General features: G+C 35.2%; 1 protein-coding gene across 1 annotated transcript in view; it reads left to right on the top strand.

Annotated features, from left to right (window-relative positions):
• The window catches only part of LRPPRC (leucine rich pentatricopeptide repeat containing), a 76658-nt gene that overhangs the window by 45870 nt on the left and 9692 nt on the right, over positions 1-21096 (top strand). Inside the window, exons 25-32 of the mRNA XM_027641569.1 lie at positions 4483-4551; positions 4829-4919; positions 7499-7641; positions 7748-7835; positions 11691-11814; positions 15436-15524; positions 18749-18953; positions 20901-21040. Of these exons, the coding sequence (XP_027497370.1) occupies positions 4483-4551; positions 4829-4919; positions 7499-7641; positions 7748-7835; positions 11691-11814; positions 15436-15524; positions 18749-18953; positions 20901-21040 (949 nt within the window). The remainder of the gene's footprint in view (positions 1-4482; positions 4552-4828; positions 4920-7498; positions 7642-7747; positions 7836-11690; positions 11815-15435; positions 15525-18748; positions 18954-20900; positions 21041-21096) is intronic.

Here is a 21096-nt window from a genome sequence, read left to right as displayed (position 1 = left end):
CCGTCTCCAAAGCTGGATCTTTGGTAAACTTCTGGACTATTGCATATTATTTGGTATGTTAAGAGCTGATAACCAACTCTCTTTTTTTCTGTGTATCCCACTATGATACTTCACTTATATTTTGCTATAAATTTTATAATGTGAGAAATAGAACAAAGCAGTATACTTTCATGCGTATGAACTCTAAGATTATTTAAAAAAAAATAAATGTTTTAATGTGTATTTTTTGAAAACTAATGCATTGCTATTTGAAGGTGGAGTGTTTAATAAGAGGAAAAAACATAACAGAAGAGTAGCATAATTCCATTTTATCTAACAACTAGACTAAGATGGCTACATAAGGTGCAGGAATTTTGTACCTGTGTGTTCTTCTAACTTCTGATTAAGAAGTACACATACTGCTTAGTAGAAGTGAAGATTTTGCTGAGAGTTTTAACAAAGGGGAAGATTCAAGCAAAACATACGGCGTTTATGTTGTAAAAAACTTTGTTCAAGTAAACTGCCAAGCAAAAATATCCCTGGCTTTGTTGAAGCTGCCTGGAATTTTTGAGATTTTCATAGGCATTTTTGTGGAATCAGGGAAAAATCTGCCTTTAAATTAAGAACTTCCCATCAAATGTTCTGTTTTCACTGATGCTTATGTTAGGGAGAGCTGTTAGAAATGACATACATCAGTTCTTATAGCTGTCTGTTCAAGGCTGTCTGTTCCAAGAAGTAATGCATTTTCTTGCAAGACATTGCTTTGGCATTTAAATCTCAGTAACTGGTTCTGGTACTGGTAGCATAAGTCTGTTATGGCTGTTGATGTAACTCTTCATGAAATGTTCTTCTTCCTTCAGCAGCATTAGCTGTCTCTTAGTATTACTGACTTTTTTAGCTGCAAAGAGAGGAATGAATGGATCTAGCCTTCCAAAGAGTATAATTAAAAAGTGCAACATGAATGTTTATAAAATTTGGCTGTTTGCTTCCAATATGTTTGAATTGGCGATTATAGTAGAACTGTTTCCCTAAGAAAAGAATGAACTTTGCAGAGAAAATACAGGGATTTTGAAGAAAACATAAATCAGTTAAGGAGGTCAGAGTTAAACTCTAATGGTTGGAATTGGTGTGTTACTCACAGTGAAGTTACATCAAGAAGGGCCAGAGTAAGTTGACCGGTATATGTAAGAATTATTTTGCCAAACAGTGCACGGTAGTAATTTGTGAGAGTGCAGTATTGGAATGTTAAAAGGGAAGTCCTCCATCTTGTGTCTTGTATATGCCAAATGAAAAAATACTTCTGCTGGCTTTGAAATAATTATGCAACCTAAACCACCTAGAGCAAAAGTGGCACTGTTAGGGGATGGATTCAGCTCCTAGTTTCCCAAAGTCGTCTTTTTGAACAAGATTTAGGGTTTCTGGTCTGTAAGTTCTCTTGTGGTTTTTCTCTCAAAGTAAGTTTTGTGTTTAAAGAGAAAAGGTTTGGTTTAGGCAAGTAGAGAGAAGTAAATAAATATTTCTGTGTGTCTTCTGTAAATTATTTAACTTTTTTGTTATAAGAGTTTTTTTGAAAGTAAAAAAGTACAGTTGCTCTATTGGCTGTAACAGTTACAGAATGCTAATGTAAACAGAATTTGAATGTTTCTATCATTATTTAAAAATCTAGAAAAACATCTAATAGATTCCTCTCTGACAGGTCAGTATTTTCACAGACAGTCTGTTTTCTTTCAGCTATAAGAGCTATATAAAAATGTTAGTACAGAAAATCTGGCAATTGGACTCCTTCAATCACCTGTCTGAAGCGACTGGTTCTAGGAAGGAGGAGAACAAATCAAATGCTTTTAAAGCTTTGGGATCATTGCATTTACATGATTTTTGAGTGCTGCTTGACAAGAGCTCTTCCAAAGATGCAGCATATTTTTTCCCTTTCTGGCTAGTTTTCCTTTCTGTGTGTGAAGGTACAGAATCAGTAAATAAATTGGTGTAGGTATAAGTGTAGTATAATTATTGTAGAAATGTGGAATATGCTGAGTTGGAAGAGATCCATCAGGATCATTGAGTCCAACTCCTGGCCCTGCACAGGACGCCCCAAGAATCACAACACATTTAAGTTGAACCTCAGAAAGATAGTAACAAAGTTGATAAGAGTATGGACTGCTTTCTGTAGGAGATATGATGAAGGAACTGTGAAACTGGAAATTATTTAAATACTATCATTAAATTATATGAAATTGAGAAGATAAAGAAAAATCAATTGTGGATCATCTTCTAATGCAAAATCTAGAGGTTTCCAATGAAGCTAGTAGAAGTTAGGCTGAAAACAAACAAAAAGTGGTAGCATTTCAGTTGTTTTCAGCAGAAAGTAGTGGAGGCAACCCTTTGCCAAAAGATCTATGGTGTTCCAGGGGCATCCAGAAAAACTCATGGAAAAGAAACCTGTGATCCACTAAACCTCAGGTAGGTGGAGAGTGGAAGAGCACTGAAGGGAAAGTATTGCTGTGTTTTCTGACATTCTATATTCTCCTATATTCAGTGTGTTAGGGAGCTTTGGTTTGGTACAGTAAAACTGTTTTATATTCTAAGAGAATGTAAAAGCCAGAAAACCTCCATGTTTAGTTTAGATGCTGTATGAATTGCTTGAGAATCTCAAAAGGAAAAAACAAAAAGCAAAACCCCAAAAAAATACTTTAAGACTCAATAACAGTTGTGGTTTTTTTTTTTTAGTCCACTGAAACAAGCAAGATCAAAATTGTAAATGGGAGTTTGGAAGAGTAATTAGAGTAACAGTTTTTCCTAATTTTTTTTTTTCCGTGCATTTTTTTGTTCTGTATTTTAGTCTGCTGTATTGTAGAAAGACTGCTTGTTGCTAAATGCAATGTTTAAAATTCCCTAAGATTGTAAGGGATAAACTACAAATATGGACTATCAGGCAAGCCCTGGAGATTTAGTTAATCTGACCTAGATGTTCTTTTGATGATTGAGACCTGCAGTATGTGAAAACACTTCTCAATTTCAAAATGAAACACAAGGATATCTGTTGTATAACTCAGCTGTCCTTGTAGTGACAGACACATCAATCATTTCTGAACAGAAAAGGATTTACTATAAAAAGTTTGTAGGTTTGGAGCTGTTGAGTTCATTGGCATTCGGATCAGCAATGATATTGGAAGTTGTAAGTGAATTCAGCATTTGAATTTTACCATGTCCTAAAGAGGATTAGCTACAAATGCAGGCAACATACTTTTTTCTTTTTCATTTTCAAGAGCCTGTTGTGTATCAAGAGCCTGTTGTGTAAGATGTTAATTCTTTACTTAGTTTTAAGCATATTTTATGTGAAACTGCTTGTGTCTCTTAAAAAACACTGAACAGGTACCTATAAATATAAATAACTGTGGGGAGGACTAAACTGAACAAACAATTAATTGGGAAAAAAGCATGTACTTGGAAAGCAAAACTATGTTTATATATACCACTTTTAAGTACTTGAGAAGCTAGTATTTTTCTGTAACCTCTTGGGTGGAGACTGTTTTTTAGTACAGCTAAACACATAGAGATGCTCCATGTGGAGGATCTGTGGAGTTAGTGTCCTATTTTTTGCAAAACCTTACAATGACTGCATAAAATGGTTTGGGTGATTGGCAGGATTATATGACCTAAGATTTACTCTGCAGAACACTGTTTCCTATGTATTTAGCAAATTTTAACAGTTTTGATTGAAGTTTTGTATGCTGGTTTTCTGGTGTATGCTGAATTATTTCAGAAAGATGCAACGGTAATAATTCTGCAGTTGGAGAATATGGGAAAAGGAAATTATTTGTATTTAAGGGCATTGGTAAATTGCCTTTTTCAATGGTAATGTTTCTGCTGTTTTCGAACTGAGACTTAATATTTCTCAGAGCTTTTTGTTCAAATTGCCTCTTCTATGCAAAGTAGCATTAAAATTTTGGAAGTTGCACTTCACATTTAAACAGTAGAGATTTCTTATAATATTAACAGCTAAAAGACTTCAAGAGTCCAAACATGTTTCTCTGTAGGGATGTAAAGACATTTCCTTGGAATTACTTTGAGCTATATTAATGTGAATCTAGACACCTGAAATGAAAGCCAAGTCCTCTCTTTAAATGATCTTTTTGCTAAAATAAGGTAGTGTAAAGCAAATAAATCCATGTACTCTGTGGGAGGAAAGGGTAAGATGTAAAAATGATGGATGCTTTGCACACTTTTTTTTCTCGAACTTGTTTTACATGTGTTGGACATGAGTCCTGGAGTACTTGCAACATGTTTCTTTAAGAATGTTGACTTTTCCTGTCTTTTTTTAAGAGTTTATTTAAGTGGAAGAACTACTTCTCAGTGGTGCTGAGAAAGTACAATGTGGTAGTCTGTACCAAATGGAGTTCAAGCAAAAGCTATTAACTTTTATTATGAATACATGTATTATGTTTACTTTTCCTTAGAATGTTCTATGTGAAGTAATGTGTTTCTTCTCGTGGAAATATCTTACAGACTCCTGGCTTGAGAGCACACTCTGGAAGATTGCAGTGGTTTGCAAAAAAGTGTATATCAAATAATCAGGTATGTGACTCATATGATGTGTTCTGTAGAACTGTCATTATATTCCAGGAAAAATTGTTTTGAAATATTTCCTTGCTTGACTTTTATGTTTGTGAAAGGACATGTGACAGGCTGATGAGGTGAACTTAATGTTTGGTGTAAATGCTGGTGTGTACTTAAACAGAAATATTATTTTAGCTGAATGCACACATGCTATCTCTGTATCTCTGTTTGTGCACATAGAAAAATAATTGTTCGGCTGAGGTATAACTATGTTCTTCCTTCTTTCTTTTGAAAGATGGAAACTTTGGAGCATTTGGTAGAATTAACTGAAAATCTGTTTGAATGTGATCGAGATGAGATGTACTACTACCTGCTTCAACTGTGTGGTAAGTGAGCTTGAGATCTCTTTCGTGTTGTAATCTGTTTTCTTTTGTGGGTGGGGATAGGAAATAACCTTGGGGAGAAGTTATATCTTGATACGCAATTAGCCTGGGTGCCATTTCTGAGGCATCTTGCAAGTGAGGGGAGGTCAGGTTTTTGTTTTTACCTGCAGACCTGAACACTTATGTAGCACTTATATAGTACAAGTCTTCCAATCAGTGCTATTGTTTTGTGTTGTAATTTGAAAGTTAATTCTGTTTTGCTTCTCAATATACTTAAAGAAGAAAACCTGCTCATATGTTCTCTTCATAGCTAATAAAAATCTCAGGTCTCCTGGTTCAGAAAGGTGCATATATTTATTTTATTTACCAATTCTTCACCAACCACAACCTAACTTTTGCATCATTTATAGTAATGAAAGAGTTTTTAAAACTGAAAGTTCATTTCTGTGTTATAGACACATAGGATGTGTCTGTAGTGGTTTTCATTCCTCTTTTCTGTATTTTTCAGTCTGTACTGGTTTTGTTATTCAGTGTATCATAATAAAATTTTTGAAACCTTTAGTTATTTTAAAGTCTTGAAAAAATGTATTGTTTTAAAATTGGATATGGAGCACTAAATAGTAAATCGGGACATAAAGCTTTATAGTGATTGCTATGTACTTGGGTAATATATGTGTATATATGTATTAATGAGCCATTATAGCAACTTGATATATTTGGTGATGGGAAAACTTTCTTTGGAGCTCGAACTAATTTTAGGCTGTTCCTCATTTATATTTTGGGTTAAGACTAGTGATACTGTAATGCTAAATAAAATACTACTCAAACTGTCTTTTTTCTTTCTATATGGTAATGAAAGAGACCTCTTTCCCACTGCACTAAGCTCAAGCTAGAGAGATGAGTACTTCCACAGAAAAAATGACCAGAGACCCCTTGAGAATTTTACTGCCTTTCATTTTCTGAAGCCTTGGAAAGCTTCAAATGAAACTGTCACGTTACCTAATTCTGGCTTTGCACATACTGGTTCACCATCAAAAATCAAGTAGGCCTGAAAATCAATCTTGTCTCAACAGGGAGGGAGCCTTCCTATTTCTCTGCTCATCCTGTTCACCTCTGGCAGTGACTAAGTCTGACAGTGTGCCTGCTAGGAAGAGAATCTAAGAAGATACAGTTTATCAAATTCTGTCATGCAAAATCTTCAGTCTTCTTTCAGAAGACAGAACCAATTCCATCTATTCAAAGAAGTGGAAAACATTTGTAGGTTTCTGTCACCACAAAAGACAAAACCCATCCACAATCCTGCTTTCAACCATTTTAGATTACCTATCAAAGCTGCCCCATGCATAAGTATAGTAGAGTCGTCATTGTGTACCTAAGCCATAACTTCAGATCTATTTTAGGCATATAAAAAAAGAACCTACCATCTAGTCCAAGCATTGATCAAAAATGTTGAAAACAAGGCATTTGGATTTTTTGGAATCACAGAATAATTTATGCTGGAGAGAACCTCAGGAATTTTTAGCTTAGCCATTTCCTGGAGCTAGGACAGCTCCAAAGTCAGATCACATCATGACCTTATTTAGTAAAGTTTTGAGTGCCTCTAATGGTGGAAATCAAACAGCTTCTCTGGACAATCTGTTCCAGGGTTGGATCATTCTCAGATACTCCATTGCTGCAGCTTTTAACCATCACCTGTCATCGTTTACTGTGCGCTTGCAAGGAGAGATTGACTCACTCTTCTCTGTAGCTGTTAGTTAGGTAATTGAAGGCAGCAATTGCATTCCCTGTTAGCCTGTTTTCTCCAGTCTGCCCAGAACTCATCTTCTTTGACTTCCTCTTCTTCCTGATCTGCTCCAGCCCCACAGAAGTATAGAATATCCTGAGCTGGAAGGGACCCACAAGGATCATGTCTGTCTCCATGGCTGAATTTGCTCCAGTTGCTAGGATCTCTTACAGTTGTGGAACTCAAAACTGTGACAGAAGCAACAGTGACAAAGTTACAAAATTTGCATGTATAACAGGAGAGTTAAATCTGATTTAAATAAAATACCAAGGCAGCTCACTGGGAAGGACATTTCTGCTTTTGAGAGCTCATTTTTACCAGGATGTAAATCAGTAGTGTCTGATAGTCAAAAATGCTTCACAACTGGTGACTACAAAGCTAGAAAATGTAATGGCAACAGGAGAACACCTGCTTAGATAGTCAAATAGTAGTTAACTGTTTGCTTGAAGTCCAGCTTTCTATTTACTTGCAGTTACGTACAGTGATGCATATATAAATTTCAATTAACAGTCAAGAATAATAGAACTGATGAGTGGGGAGGATCACTTCTGTAATACTTTCTAACTAATTGCTAATTCATCTGAAAATTCATGTAATCTTTGGGGTTTTTTTCTATTTCCGTCTTCTAGCATCCTCTATGTATTAAAGTAGTTCAGAACTTTTCAAACTGATGATCATGTGAAGCAGAAGTACGTGACTAATTGATTAATTATTTTCCAAAGGCACCCTTTTTGAATCACTTTAGATAAGTATGTACATTCTCAATTGCTTTTATTTGAAGATTTTAATCTTGTTTCAGAGAACAATGATGACTGGGGGAAGGCTGAAGCTGTTTGGACTAAAATTCAAGAAGAAAATATTGTTCCTCGTGAGAAAACACTAACTTTACTTGCTGATATATTTGAGAAAAATGGCCAGGTTGTTCCATTTGAGGTACCTAAGGTAATTGGAGTTTAACTTTCCTGGTTAACATCACTTTTGAATGTATTTCTTCTCATAAAAAAACATTAAACAGATAGCATTACTTAAATGTTTGTATGTTTTAAAGGTTAGGCATGAAGATAGCAGAAGTTTAAGTGCTACTATTGAGGACGAAAGAAAAATAAGGATGCTTTGCAGAAAAAATAAAGCAAAAGGTAAGCTGAAATCCACTGGATTTTCTTCCCCTTTCACATTCATTTTAAGGTTTCAATTAACTGCAACGCTCTTTGGTGCAAACTTCCCTGTCTCCAGTAAAACCAGAATTAATTTATTCATTTATGTTTGACATTTGTATAGAAGAGAGAAGTGTACTTCAGTGCAGTTCCTTTGGCTTAGTCTGTGATTAATCACTGGAAATCCATTTGTATCCATCTCATCCTGAGCAGGGTGACAGAGTTAGAAATAGCTTTACTGGACCTTGCAAAGCAGGGTCAGAATCAATGACAGAATGGGTTGGAAGGGACCACAGTGGGTTGTATGGTCCAACTTCCCTGCTCAAGCTTGGTCATTCTAGAGCACGTGGCACAGGATTCTTGAATATTTCTGGTGGGAGCGACTCCACAACCTCTCTGGCCAATCTATTCCAGTGCTGGGTCACCTTCACAGTAAAAAAGTTCTTCCTTATGTTCAGGTGGAACTCCCTGTGCCTCAGTTTCTGCCTGTTGCCTCTTGCCCTTCTGCTCAGCACTCCCAAGAAGAGCCTGACTCCAAATCAGTCTATTTCTAGTATTTGCCAAGGAGCAGAGCATTTGAATATTCTGGGAATCCATATTTTCTTCATCTGTACTACAGTAACTAGGTACCTCACTTGAAAGTGGTTTAGAAAATAGAATTCAGTAGGTTTAAAGAATTTAATTTTGCTGAATTAGGAAAATTTATAAAGCAAGACACCTAGTAATTCTCTGAGTGTAATCAGTATATTTTACAGGTTGGACACACAGATTTTTAAGCTTTGAGTTTTTAAAAGAAGAATATATCAGTCATTCACACATTTAACTTACGTTGTGAATAAAATGACCCCATAGAGTTATTCAGTCTAAATATTCAGTCTGTATAGATTAGGAGTCTGAAACTGAGTCAAGACATTCTGTATATAGCAAGTGCAATATCACATTAAGAATCATGAGTGTTATGGCACAAATAAAGTTAATGTTTTCAGGAGATTCTGCTTGCTGGTAACTATTGGGAATCATAAGTAAATGAGAAATGCAGAAACATTTTCACTTAAAATCAGGCAAAATTAATGAAATGTACTTTAAAACATTATCACTAGAAAAATGTCCTGTGCCTTTGGTATCCTAAATGAAGTGGAGAGCAGGAGGAAATTAAGTATGCCTTGGACTTTACAAGAAGACTGGTTTAAAACAAAAATACAAAATCACAGTCTGTGATGACACTGGATATTGAATTTATCCGTAAACCCCTTCTGCATATTCTTTTATTTAAAGATGCAGTATTTGAGAGGAGTTGGTCTAGAGCTATTGGGAAAGAAGGAAAAAAAAAGACAGTATTGGAAAACAGTTCTTCTCTTCTTGGGAAACCATTATCTTGGCCTTAAAGAAAACCTAAAATGACTAAGCTGTTGCTTTTTTTTATATAACAGTATCGTGTAATTTTGGTGTGAATGTAATAGAGTAGCTTTTTGATGAGAAAAAGATTAACTCAATCTAGTTATGTAACCATTTCATGAACTTACCAACTCTGACACGTGTTTTGGTAATCTATTCTCTGGAGTTTTTGATTTATGCAAAGTCATATTTTCATTTTTATCTTGATTCCTCAGTGAGAGAACACATATCCCAAGCAGTCACAATTTCTGAAACAGATTTGACTGTTTTGAGAGCTGAGACTTTCTTGGCAAGTTGTCACTTTTCTAACAAATCTTTCTACTTGAAACAGCTAGTATAACACAATATTATTTTAAAACCAAGAAATTTCTCTTTCGAATGCTAATATACTTTAGTAATTTTAGATTCCACCTGAAGAGGACATAAGCTGATAATACTTCAAACACGCTACTTGCACTGATGCAAAATAAAGTTAAGAAAATAATCTAAATAGTATAATCATTCTGAAGTTAAGACTAACATACACAACAAAACATCCTAGAAGAGGAAAACAAAACTGACACAAAGATTTTTTTAGTTCTTCATTGAACAAGTCATTAAAAAAAGAATTAAATACATTTCCTTGTAGAAAGAGATCTTGCATTTTATGAACTGTGATAATTAATGGTATGATGTGCTTGACATTCATGTAGCAAGTCCATTTCTGTACCCAATCAGTAGAAAGCAATTCTTAAACACAGGGTGAAATCGTAGTTCAGTCTGAAGACAGCAGAGCTTTTGTAGGAGTCTCTAAACATAAGGAATTTTTTGCCTTGAAAAAATAGAATTTAAACAGACATTTATGGGCAGAATGAACAAACCTGTCACCAACCAGCTACATTTTTGTAAATCATTAGTTGCATTTGTAGCAGATGATACCAACCAAAGGTTTATTGATGCTGTTGAATGTGATTGCTAGTCTGCTGGTACCTCAGATTTCAGAACCACGGAAGGAAAAAAATGTCTTTCCCTCTGAATTTAAATGTCAACAGTCTATGAATGCTGGTGATCAGCATCTGAGCAGGCAAAAAAGTTCAGCACATTGCTGCAGGCCAAGCTTAACTTCAGACCTATAAGTAAAAGTGATGAAGGATTTAAAGACCTTTCCTGTGTGATCCTGTTGTTGTTACATTGGTCTTCTGGTGGACAGTGCAATCACTACTGCAAACAGTATTGTCAGTACTGTTATGAGTCATACTCTTATGTCTCTCTTGTGTACATGAAACTCACATGCACAGAAGTGAATTTAATTTTTACTGTGATATTCTTATCCTTTATCTCCATTCCTATATATTTTAATGTAGTTCCAAGCATCCAAGTAAATCATGAATAGCCATGTTAATTCTAGTTATTAACTTGGTGTGATGTAAATAACAAATTTTATGTATAGTCATTTCTGTGCTTACATTTCAGGAGGTTTTTATGTATAATCTTTGGTTGAAGAAGTTTGAGATTCAAACCAAAAGGCATACCAACAGCTTTGGTTAAAAGTCCACAACACACTAATAACTGTGTGATTCTTCTTGTGTCAGTAAGATTAAAATGAGTTGCCCTCATCTTTACTTTCAAAGTATAACAAAAAAACTTGATGCGAAGCTGTGAAATTTGTAGTGATAGTCCAGCTATTTCTGGACTAAATTGTAAAGGTTATTGTGACTGTGATTTGAATTAGCAAATGGATTATTTTATGAATCATTAAATGAAACATGCAGTCACAGTTTAGACATAAAAGATCATTTATGGTTCTTAACACAGCTTTCTAGTGTATGTTACAGTGTGGATGGCAGTTTTAGCTGCATGTTTATAGCTGTATAATCTTGTTTCAGAAAAATAAATGACTGAAAAGTGTGCTTATCATTTTTTCCCCCTTTTTGGTAACATCTTTTCATACACTGACAGTTATTGTGAATGCATGAAATAAAACTGTTAATCAGTCAAACAAATGCAGTGTAGTTTACTTGTTAAATATCTGTATATTTGTAAATTGTATGTTTTGTATAAATCTTGTCGTAGCCAAATAATTTGATCTCCCCATATTGGAGTCACCTCCTATATTATTTGTTAAATGCTGTTGTGATCACGCACCAGATGCTGTAACTATATACCCCAGAATTAGGTGTTGCTTTAAAAATCCCAAGTCTTCCCCTTCTAACCAACTATGTTGGTATTGAAGCAACAGCCACGTGTAAAGAAAGAACAGTAGCAAACTTCTTCTTCTGTGGAAGTATGTGTCAATTGTTGTATACAAGCAGTTTTGAACAAGCTGTGATCAGCAGCTTTGGGCTTAAAAATGTAAGCAAAGGATAAATAGATTTAAGATGGACCTTTTGCAATGTGATTTCTTTCTGTGATCAACATTATTGCAATCTGACATTTCTTTTTGACTTTCTTTTTCTTCTTTAGAGGCCTACGATATTTTCATGAAAACAAAAGGGAAGGATGAGTTTCAGACTAATTTTTATGACACCCTTATAAGAGCATTGTTAATGCACAATTGTCTTCAAGAAGCCATTGAAGTGAAACGCATGTAAGGCTTTTCTTTGTTTGGCAGATTTTTGTTGGTTTGGAGAGGGTGGTTAAACAATTTCTGGATCATTTTCAGGCAAGACCTTGTCTTCTAATGGGAAAACAGGTCATGACTAGTCATTAGGAGCTGTGGTAAGAAATACACTAGTGTTTCATAGGGCGATATATCATATTTTTAAAAGGTACTAGAGTGTCAGTATGTGTTGCTAATAACTTATTTGAACTAACAATGTGAACAAATGTACTTGGCATCAGAGCTGAAAGTCTACCCTTCTGGCAGTCTGCCTTTTCCTCTTTAGAGCAGTATCCAAACAGACAAGATTCCTTCACTTAGCTGCCCGTGAGCCTTCCCCTCAATGCCTGTCTTACCCTGCCCACACTTCCTGGCAGCTGGCTGCCTGCCAAATGCAAAATGGTACGTTTGACTGTGATGCCAGTGGCTAGGAGATGACCATAAACCTTAGATCCAACTCTTACACTTCTGAAATAAATCCAACCTGCTGTCATGAACTATTAGAATCAACAGAGTTGAATTAACCTTTAGTGAGTTATATGGTACACCACTTGCTTTAATTATTTCCTGTAATGTGTGTTCTGGTCAGGTTATAGGCTTCAAATTACAAGTGTTGTGACTTGTCGGTGTAGAGTTTATAAGAACAAAAATTTTAAGTTTAAGGATTTTAAGTCTTTTGGTTTCTTCAGCAAAAACAAGGCTAGTTGTTGTCGTCAAGTGTACTCACTGACTGAATACAGTGAATTTGCAAGTGCCTATAGGTTTTATGCCTATCTAAAGCATAAAACACTATAAAAAAACCTAATAATTTTTAGACTTAGCTTAGTTTTTGATGACCAGGAACAGTGTAGTATAAAATTATATTTATTATTTTCATGTTTTCTTTAAAAGTGTTTAGACTGGAGAAATGTCTTTCATTGAAAAAGTGTTTGAGTTCTGCATTCAGAAGAACAAATAATATTTTTTCAAATAGGTCACAGAAACTGGGCTTTATGATAAGGAATGTTTGTGCTTGCTGGATATATGGCTTATATCAAGGGAAAACTAAAACAGCTTATCAAATTAAGCTCCCTGTAATGGAGGCAACTGATAAATCTTTACAAATAGAAAAAGATGGAGAGATGTTTTAGGATTACAAAGAATGTTGATAAAATTTAGCTAGTTTGTTTCACAGAAAATACTCATGAATCTAAAGATGTATTGAAAGGTTCTTCAGGGAAGAAGCTTGAAACATTCTACTGAAGATTTGTACATGGATGGACTTCTTCCCTGCTCTGCGGCTTTAAACACTATTGTAAAGAAGATGTAAAAGTAATGCATGTTACCAGCAGGAATTTGCAGATTGCAAGAGCAGAAAGAAAGTGGTTTCTTGTTGCTAGTATTTAAGTTATTCAGAATTCCCACTTTACATAAGTGTCGTAGGAAAAAATAATTTGAAATACTAAAAAAGTTGGAAATGTGTTTTAAAGGACTAAACCTCTGAACCTTGAGATATGTAAGAGTAAAGTAAATAGAATTTTATAAGAGGTTCTATTCTTGGTTACTGGTCAACCATCATCATAACCCCTGTGCTTTTCAGAACTGTCATGCTCCATGTTGTAGCATAGAAATGCCAAATAATGACATTCTAAGAAGCCTGTAACAGGTCACTGTTGCATTAAGACAGAACATGCTTAGTCTTGGCAGTGTTCATGATGTATCTATGTATCTTTTTTCTAGTAACACAATCACGCTTATATCAAGCATTTTCAAAAGTCCGTAAGTTTTAAATTATTCACTGAAATGGAGAAAGTGATTTTGCTTGTGCCTGTGGTTGAGAAATAACAAATGTCTGTGTTTTGCACACATTTCTGCGTGCTTCACGATTTTTCCAAACTCATACTACAAAGAGATTACTCTTAAAAAGTCTAAATGTGTACAGTGACCTGAAACCTGTGCAGCTCCTAATATTTTCATAAAATAATCTTTTTGCTGTTTGAAGCCACATCTGAAATGTAAATAATATTTACACAGTCTTACTGTGAACATTAGCATAGGCAACAAAATAACAATTTTTTTTTTATTTGAAAAGGTACAATAATTTTAAAACTTCCCTTCTGTTATCAGAACTGAGAAACTTCCGTGAGAAAGGGATGTGGGAGAAGGAAATAACATTCCTACTCTGCATTTGGAAAAAACCAAACACTAACAACTCAGATTACTGATCTATTGGTCAGTCCAAGTGTAGTTGCTTTCACATTCTAGAACTGTTTTGAGGAATATTTACAGCATGTAGTCCAAGAAGTTTTAAATAGAAATTTAGGAGTATTGGAATGATGGATTAGTTCTGTAATAGTAGCTAACATCTATTTAATCACACTAAAGATTGGAAGATTGGAGCAAGTAAATCCTTTGTTATATGTAATTTACAGTCTCATGCATGAATTGTTGACTTAAGGGCTTTGACAGATGGGACAAAGGGAAAAAAAAAAAGGCGGAACTGAGCAGTGGGTGCTTAGGCAGGGATTAAGGGGATTGGTTGGGAGAGTAAGAAAATCCTGAGTCCAGTGACTGCATTTGTGAGCCTGGGAGGCTGAAAGTGACTGAGAGGATAGTCATATTGTGTGCAATGTGAAGGATTTTCTTGGGATTGAGGAGAACAATTTAGCAATGACCCTGCTTACCTCCCAATCCGCTCAGCCCCTAAGTTCAAGTAGGTAGGCTGCTCAGTTGTTTGCCACAAGATGATCAGTGAGGTTTATCTTGATTGCTGATATGGTAAATGGCAATGCCCCCCTTTGCTCTATAGAGATTTTGTAATCTAGAAATGAACATTTGTAAAGTTATCCTTATATATTAAAAATGGGTCTTGGCTGTATGTCATTTAGGAACAGGAACATTTTGTACTATAAGACCAATGTTATTGCTGGTTAGTCTCTCTTGACTAATTTCCAGAATGTTAGAAAAGCTTTAGCAAGGTCATTAAAGATTGTTTTTGTTATATACATACGTGAAGTTTTGTATTAGAGGAGATAAAGAATTGATAAGCAAAATGCAATTTTAACGTGGCTAAGGCAGCAAATGTAGTATGTTCACTTTAAAACCTGTATACATCTAGATGACAGAAATTTGAAAATTAATCAACCAAATGACATGGTGTTAGTTCATAATATGCTTTAGTTTATGTTTAAAATATACAGTGCTGAAAATAAATGTTTCATTTTTTTATTGCTGAAAGAATAGTTTTATATTTTATAATTATGGTGACTATTGAAAAAAGAAGAAAAAGTATCCAGCTTGGGATATAACAGAACAATGCAGGGCATGCAGTTATTTTAGTCATCTAATATGTCAGCATTCAAGAATCTGAACCGATTGTTTAAAAAAAATCTTGTACTTTGTTTCTTTTGTTGCTCACTTCCAACTTTGTCATCTGTCAGAATGCAAAAAAAAATTATCCTTCTATAACCATTGACAGGATAACACAAAAGCTGTCTCCAGGTCGATATTTTGCAGCAATATTTTTAACATACGAACAGTAGTTTTTATAATTTCACCTTGGTGCTCAACCATTTATTATCGTATCAGAAGCATGTCAGTAATTCCTTTCTAAATGTCTGCTTCTTTTAGTGCTGAGACCCACATCAAGGGCTTCACACTGAACAGTGCTGCCAGCAGCCTCCTCATCATATCGCAAGTTAGGCGGGATTATTTGAAAGGTATGTCACAATGCTTGACCTTTACGTCACATTAATGCCTCTGCAGATTTTTCTTGTAACGCCCTTCGAATACTTGGATAAAGGAGTCCATTTAGCAAATTACCTGCTTATCAAGAGCCTTTTGTGGTAGCTGAGAGACGTAAATTACTGTACATGCATTTATAATACAGCTTGAATATGAATGTACTTGTCATTTGACCACTTAGTCCAGTTTCCATTCCATTTAACACAAGATGGGTTTTCTTAAGATGAATCACAGCTCTTCAGACATGCAAAATTTGTGCTCCAGAACGAGAGAAAGTACAGGCTTTCAAGTGTGTTAAAATTCACAGCACAAGTCATTTTGCTTTGGAAATTAACATACTTTAGAGCATCTGAAACAATTCCCAGCAGTTGTTTCTTGCATATTGTGTTGGTTGTGTGAGATACCAGATGAGTTAAATTGACTGTTAAATGTGCATGATTGTGCACTAAATGATTATAATATTGATTTAAAAACTTAATCAAATACTTTTTAATAGTTCTCAATACCAACAGTAACAAAATATTCGGCTTGGTTTTCTTTTAAATGTAACAATCATGACAGGAAAAAAAAATGGTGGCTGAAAAGTACATAAGAGTAGCCAGCAAGATGGTGGATAAAGTTTACAGTTGTTTTGTTTTAGTTGTTGGCACTGATTGCTTTTCAGCCTAGAGGTCACCTCCACAGCATTACACTTTACTTGTTTAGTTGTACTGTAGAACTCTTGCGAGAGAGGAAAACTCTGCAGGCACATAGTTTTAGGTGGAGTGCAATGTCGTTTATGCCACTGCAAGTCTTAAGTACAGTGTTGATACATACTTTTGTCAGTACCTTTAAGCATTAAAGCAGCTGTGTATGACTTATATGTATTATTTGAGTTGGGTATTACAACGCATACCAGAAAATCCATTTTTGATTTTGCCATAATTTTATTTCATTCCGTTTTGTGTAGTTGTAGTAGCCCATACCCATGTAACATCAGCTACATTGAAACACTCAGGATGAGCGTTTAGACACATCTTCTCACTAGTACTCTTTCTTTCCTGTAGCTGATAAATGCCTTCCTCATTCAGTCTCCAGTTTTACATCATTGCCAGGTGTCATCAACTGAAGTGTTTTGGTGAATGCAGTTGCTTCTCTCGCTCTTGGCAGATCTTTTTTTCAGCTTTCAGGGCTGACTTTCCTGTCTGATTTTATTCTAATAAATTTTCTCCTTTTTCTTCTCCAATATGCCATAAAGTTTTGCCAATTCTTCCTTACTACTGCACACCAAATTTCTTCCCTTCTTCAGAACATCACTGCCAGTCTGTTGCACTAACTATATGGGATTTTTTTAGCTAGCATATTAAATTTTCTGCCACATCAACTCTCTTCCTTGCTGTACTCTAAAAAGCTTTCTTTTTGCACAGTACAAAGTTTCTGAAGAAGTTTACATCCCTTTGCAAAATTTTATTTTCCTTTATCTTGTGCATAGGACAAGCTTTACTCTGGTAATTTCATTGAATAGTCAGACTTGATCCTTCTTTCTATTTTAATTTGAAAGACATTGCCTCTCTTTTTCTAAGTGAAACCTTTAAAATGCAAGCTACTGAATATTTCAACCATATTGGTCATTTTCTGAGGCTCATAGATTACCCAAAATATTTTTGGGCACAGTGCTTTTGTCATCTTTGTTGGTGAGCTCCGTTTGACTTACATCCTGTGATGGGTTTCGCTTGCGTAAAACCTGCCTACTTTAACACTTCCTCATATAGTTCACCACATTATTTACTGTGTAATGGGGTATAGTTCAAAGTTTTTTATGTAGGCCCCTAAGTATACTAACAAGAACTCTAATACCTTCTAGCAAGAACTTGGTAAAAACCAGGTTACTTTAAAGAGTCACAACTTGAGATTCACAGTAGAAAATTTGCAGTTTATAGGAGAAAGCATTTTAAAAGATGAGTGGCTGGTTTTCACAAGCAGAATTACCCAGTATGCTACTAGTAGGTAATTTCTTGAAGTAGTCTTGCACATATGCAGCTTTCAAATCTTTCTCTTTCCTTGTTCTTGAGAAGGCTGGTCATGCTCCATGCTAGAGGGAGGTCCACACTTATAGTCAGGAGACAACTTGAACATTGGCATGTGGTCTGAGATTGGGTTTTAAGTATTGTGAATCTTGCCCCTGATGTGTTTGCTCCTTTTTTTTCCCTAACAAGAAGGAGAGGGGGGGCAGAAAGAAAATTTCCTCTGAAGGAAGGCCAGGCATACAGGATGTTTTTTCTTATTGTCTTGTAAAAGGTAATACTTGGTTTCTGCAGTACCTGCATATTGAATTGGAATGCTAATGCTGTGGAGTTCATGTGGGTGTATATTATGTTAGAAGTGTTATCCCTTGGTATTATAATTATCATCTGTGACTAATCTTGCCTATGCTGGTAGGGAGTAAGAGATTTTTACCAGAGGGGCATGTCTTTCTGCATGTGTTTGCTCATGTATAACATAAATTGACAAGAATTCTGCTTAGAGAAATAAGGGTGACTTCATCTGCTGTGGGTTTGGAGAATTTGTGCCAGATGGACAGGAGATCGACTTTGTGTTTTTAACATAGGTAATTGCTATAATCTTTGGAGGTTTTGAGTTAATTGCTGAGTTCTGAGTTTTTGGTCTTGTATGGAGGCTAGTGTCCCATACTTTTAGTTAAAAATTAAATTTTGGGAAACAAAAGTTTTGGTGCACACTTAAAAAGACAAATCTCAATATAATACTTCAGTTTCAATAATGAACTACATTCTTAAAATATATTTGTTCTTAAGTATTCAACATTTTTGGTTTTTAATAAAGAAAACCGATTATAGTTTGGAGAAAAAACAAGGTAAAAAGGTCAGGACTTTGAAGTCAGAAGGGAGGGACGTGTATGACACAGCTGATTTCTTTAAGCTGGTTACTAAAAAAATATTGAAATCTTAAAAGTAACTTAATGCCTTTTATTTATGAAATATTACAGGATTTTAACTTAAGTTATTGTTGGAAGTTTTTATTTGTATGTGTATATATTCAAGTTCACTATATATTCACTATAGCGATTTTGAGGCTGAAGTTTGCCAAAAGAATTTCTTTCTGTACATGTTTTTAAGTGGGTAGGATTAATGATACTAGCATCATGGTTGCCTTCTGAGCTAAAGTCTGATTTCTGCTTCCCTTGTTTCTTTACCATTGTTAGATGCCTTGGCTGTTTTAAAAGGAATGCTTGACAGTGGCGTGTTGCCTTCCAGACCAGCAGTTACTGCTCTCATTCAGGCTCTGGTAGAAAAAGGAGATCTGAAGAACCTGCAGGCACTTAAAAACATGCTGGAAGACATCACAGGATCAATTGGTCTCTCTGCCTCACTAATGGCTAATGCTATTGCATTGGCTCATATGAAAACGTAAGTATTTCTAGGACTAGTGTATGTAATTCTTTTCTGCAGAGTGGTGGGAAATCTCTTGTATTATCCATTTAGTTCTATTTCCATTTTTACAGTGTCCTAGATGTTAAAATTATGGTCAACTTGAGTGTGCCGTGCAGTTCTGTTCTGGTATTGTTTCCCAAACACATTTGGGGCTGAAAATAATTTAATGAAATGCAGGGATAACTGTGAAGCATTTGGGAGAGTATAAAGTCTTCTCTGGTGCTGTAAGTTATCTGTGGCACCTTCGTTCTAATGTACCTGTAAAGAGTGTCCTTGGTGTTAGATCAAAAGCATCTATGAAAACTGAGTGTAAAACTGAATCCTGTGCTGATTTAGGCCACAGTTTCAACTATGATAATTATCCCCACATTTCGAGTATCCTGTGACTCAACTGTTTAACTCCATATTGTGCTCTGCCTGGCGTTTCTGGTTTAGTTGATACATTGGCACTGTGCAGCATGTGCATGGGCTAAGCACCTGTAGGAGAAAGGGCATACTATCAACTTCTCAAATACATTTTGCAGGAACCAATCTTCAAGGATCCTACATATTCTATTTTATTTCAAACTAGTTTCATCAGGTAGACTCCCCCAAGTCTGACTCTGCAGGAAAGCTGTAGAACTCTGTAGTACATCACAGATACCCAGTTGCCTCAGTAGTGCCACACCAGAGAGAACAGTCACTGGAGTGTGTGGAACAGCAAGAGGAGTTAAACTGAAGGAGAGCCACTCAAGCCTGTTTCAGTAGTGATCTTACTATGTTCCAAACACTGAAAAAACAATCTGTGTACAAAGGACTGATCCTGTAAATTTTTAGATCTGGGTGGTCCTTGGCACACAATCCTAGTGCATGGACCTAAGTTAAACACTTCAAATAGGAGAGATACTTCAATATTTGTCTTATAAGCTATATTTTGCTGTATTTCCATGTCATAAAAGTGTTGCAAAGTTAGGTTGTGTTCTTAAAATGTAGATCGGTGACAAATATAAATAAATAAATTGTTGTATGCAGGCAGAGGTTATTTAAGGGACGTCAACTTTTCCCATGCTGAAACTCACTTGGATGTATGAAAACACTTAGCAGCATAAAATACACACCCTATATATTCTTAAATACCTTGCAGTCTTACCTTGAGAACTCTGAAAAACAGGTTCTTACAGATATTTTTAATACGTGTTCAGCTGTTGGTAGGTTCATGTTTCTGATACAGTTTTCAAAAGGTTTCTCATAGCTCTCAAATGTTCTTCACCTAAAAGCATTCATCATGCTCAGATTTCTTTTTCAATTGAATTAGTTTTTAGAGTGGACTGATAAGAGATGTTGTCATTTGAATATTTTAGAATGCTGGAAGTAGAGGTTACACTTTGGTGAATACTTCCTGCATGATTTTATTAACATTTGCTGTGCTTAAGTTTTAAGATTAAAAGCATTTAGATTAATGTAATGACCAAATGACATTTAGGATTGTCTTTTGCATCCAAAAAAGCAGGCATTAGAAAAATCAGGTAAATAATTGAATAGCATAAAAAAAATACTTAGGTATTAATTGTACTTATGTGCATTAATTATTCAGATACCCTCCATTAATGTTTGGATTTTGCTTTCCAGATTTGCAGGACACATTTTCCTAAAGCAGCAAGCTGAACTCCTCTTTCTTAAGGAGGAAAAAAATACTTAAACTTTGTACAGGTCAAAGGCCATTAAAATTTTTGTGTATGGCTTAATTTATTCATTCAGTCATAAATGGTTTCATTTCACTTTTACAATATCTGAATGAAGTAATTTTTTTCATTAATATTTTGCTATCAACTATTTCTAGGAAATATAACCTTGATATAGAAAACAAAAACTTTAATATAATTGTTGCTTTAGGTTTAGAAATCTTGATTTCAGAAACTGAGCCAGTTCAATCTCTTTTCCTAGCAATGACCTTGATGCTGCTGTGGAATACCTTGAGCCTCTGCTTATCTCTGGTGCACAGAATCCTGATCAAGCTGTCAGAAGTATTTCCTATTTGTTAAGAAAAGTGTCTGAGAAAGGATTAGAACCAGCTTTGGAAAAATGTAAGTTAATTGCAATGATATTTAAATATTCTGACTAGACAGAGGTGTTATGAAAG

Source organism: Corapipo altera, unplaced genomic scaffold (genome assembly GCF_003945725.1).
Source record: "Corapipo altera isolate COAL_440 unplaced genomic scaffold, ASM394572v1 48b, whole genome shotgun sequence".
Lineage (NCBI taxonomy): Eukaryota > Metazoa > Chordata > Aves > Passeriformes > Pipridae > Corapipo > Corapipo altera.
Note: the sequence above shows the minus strand (reverse complement) of the source record. Positions and strands in the feature narration are given on the sequence as shown.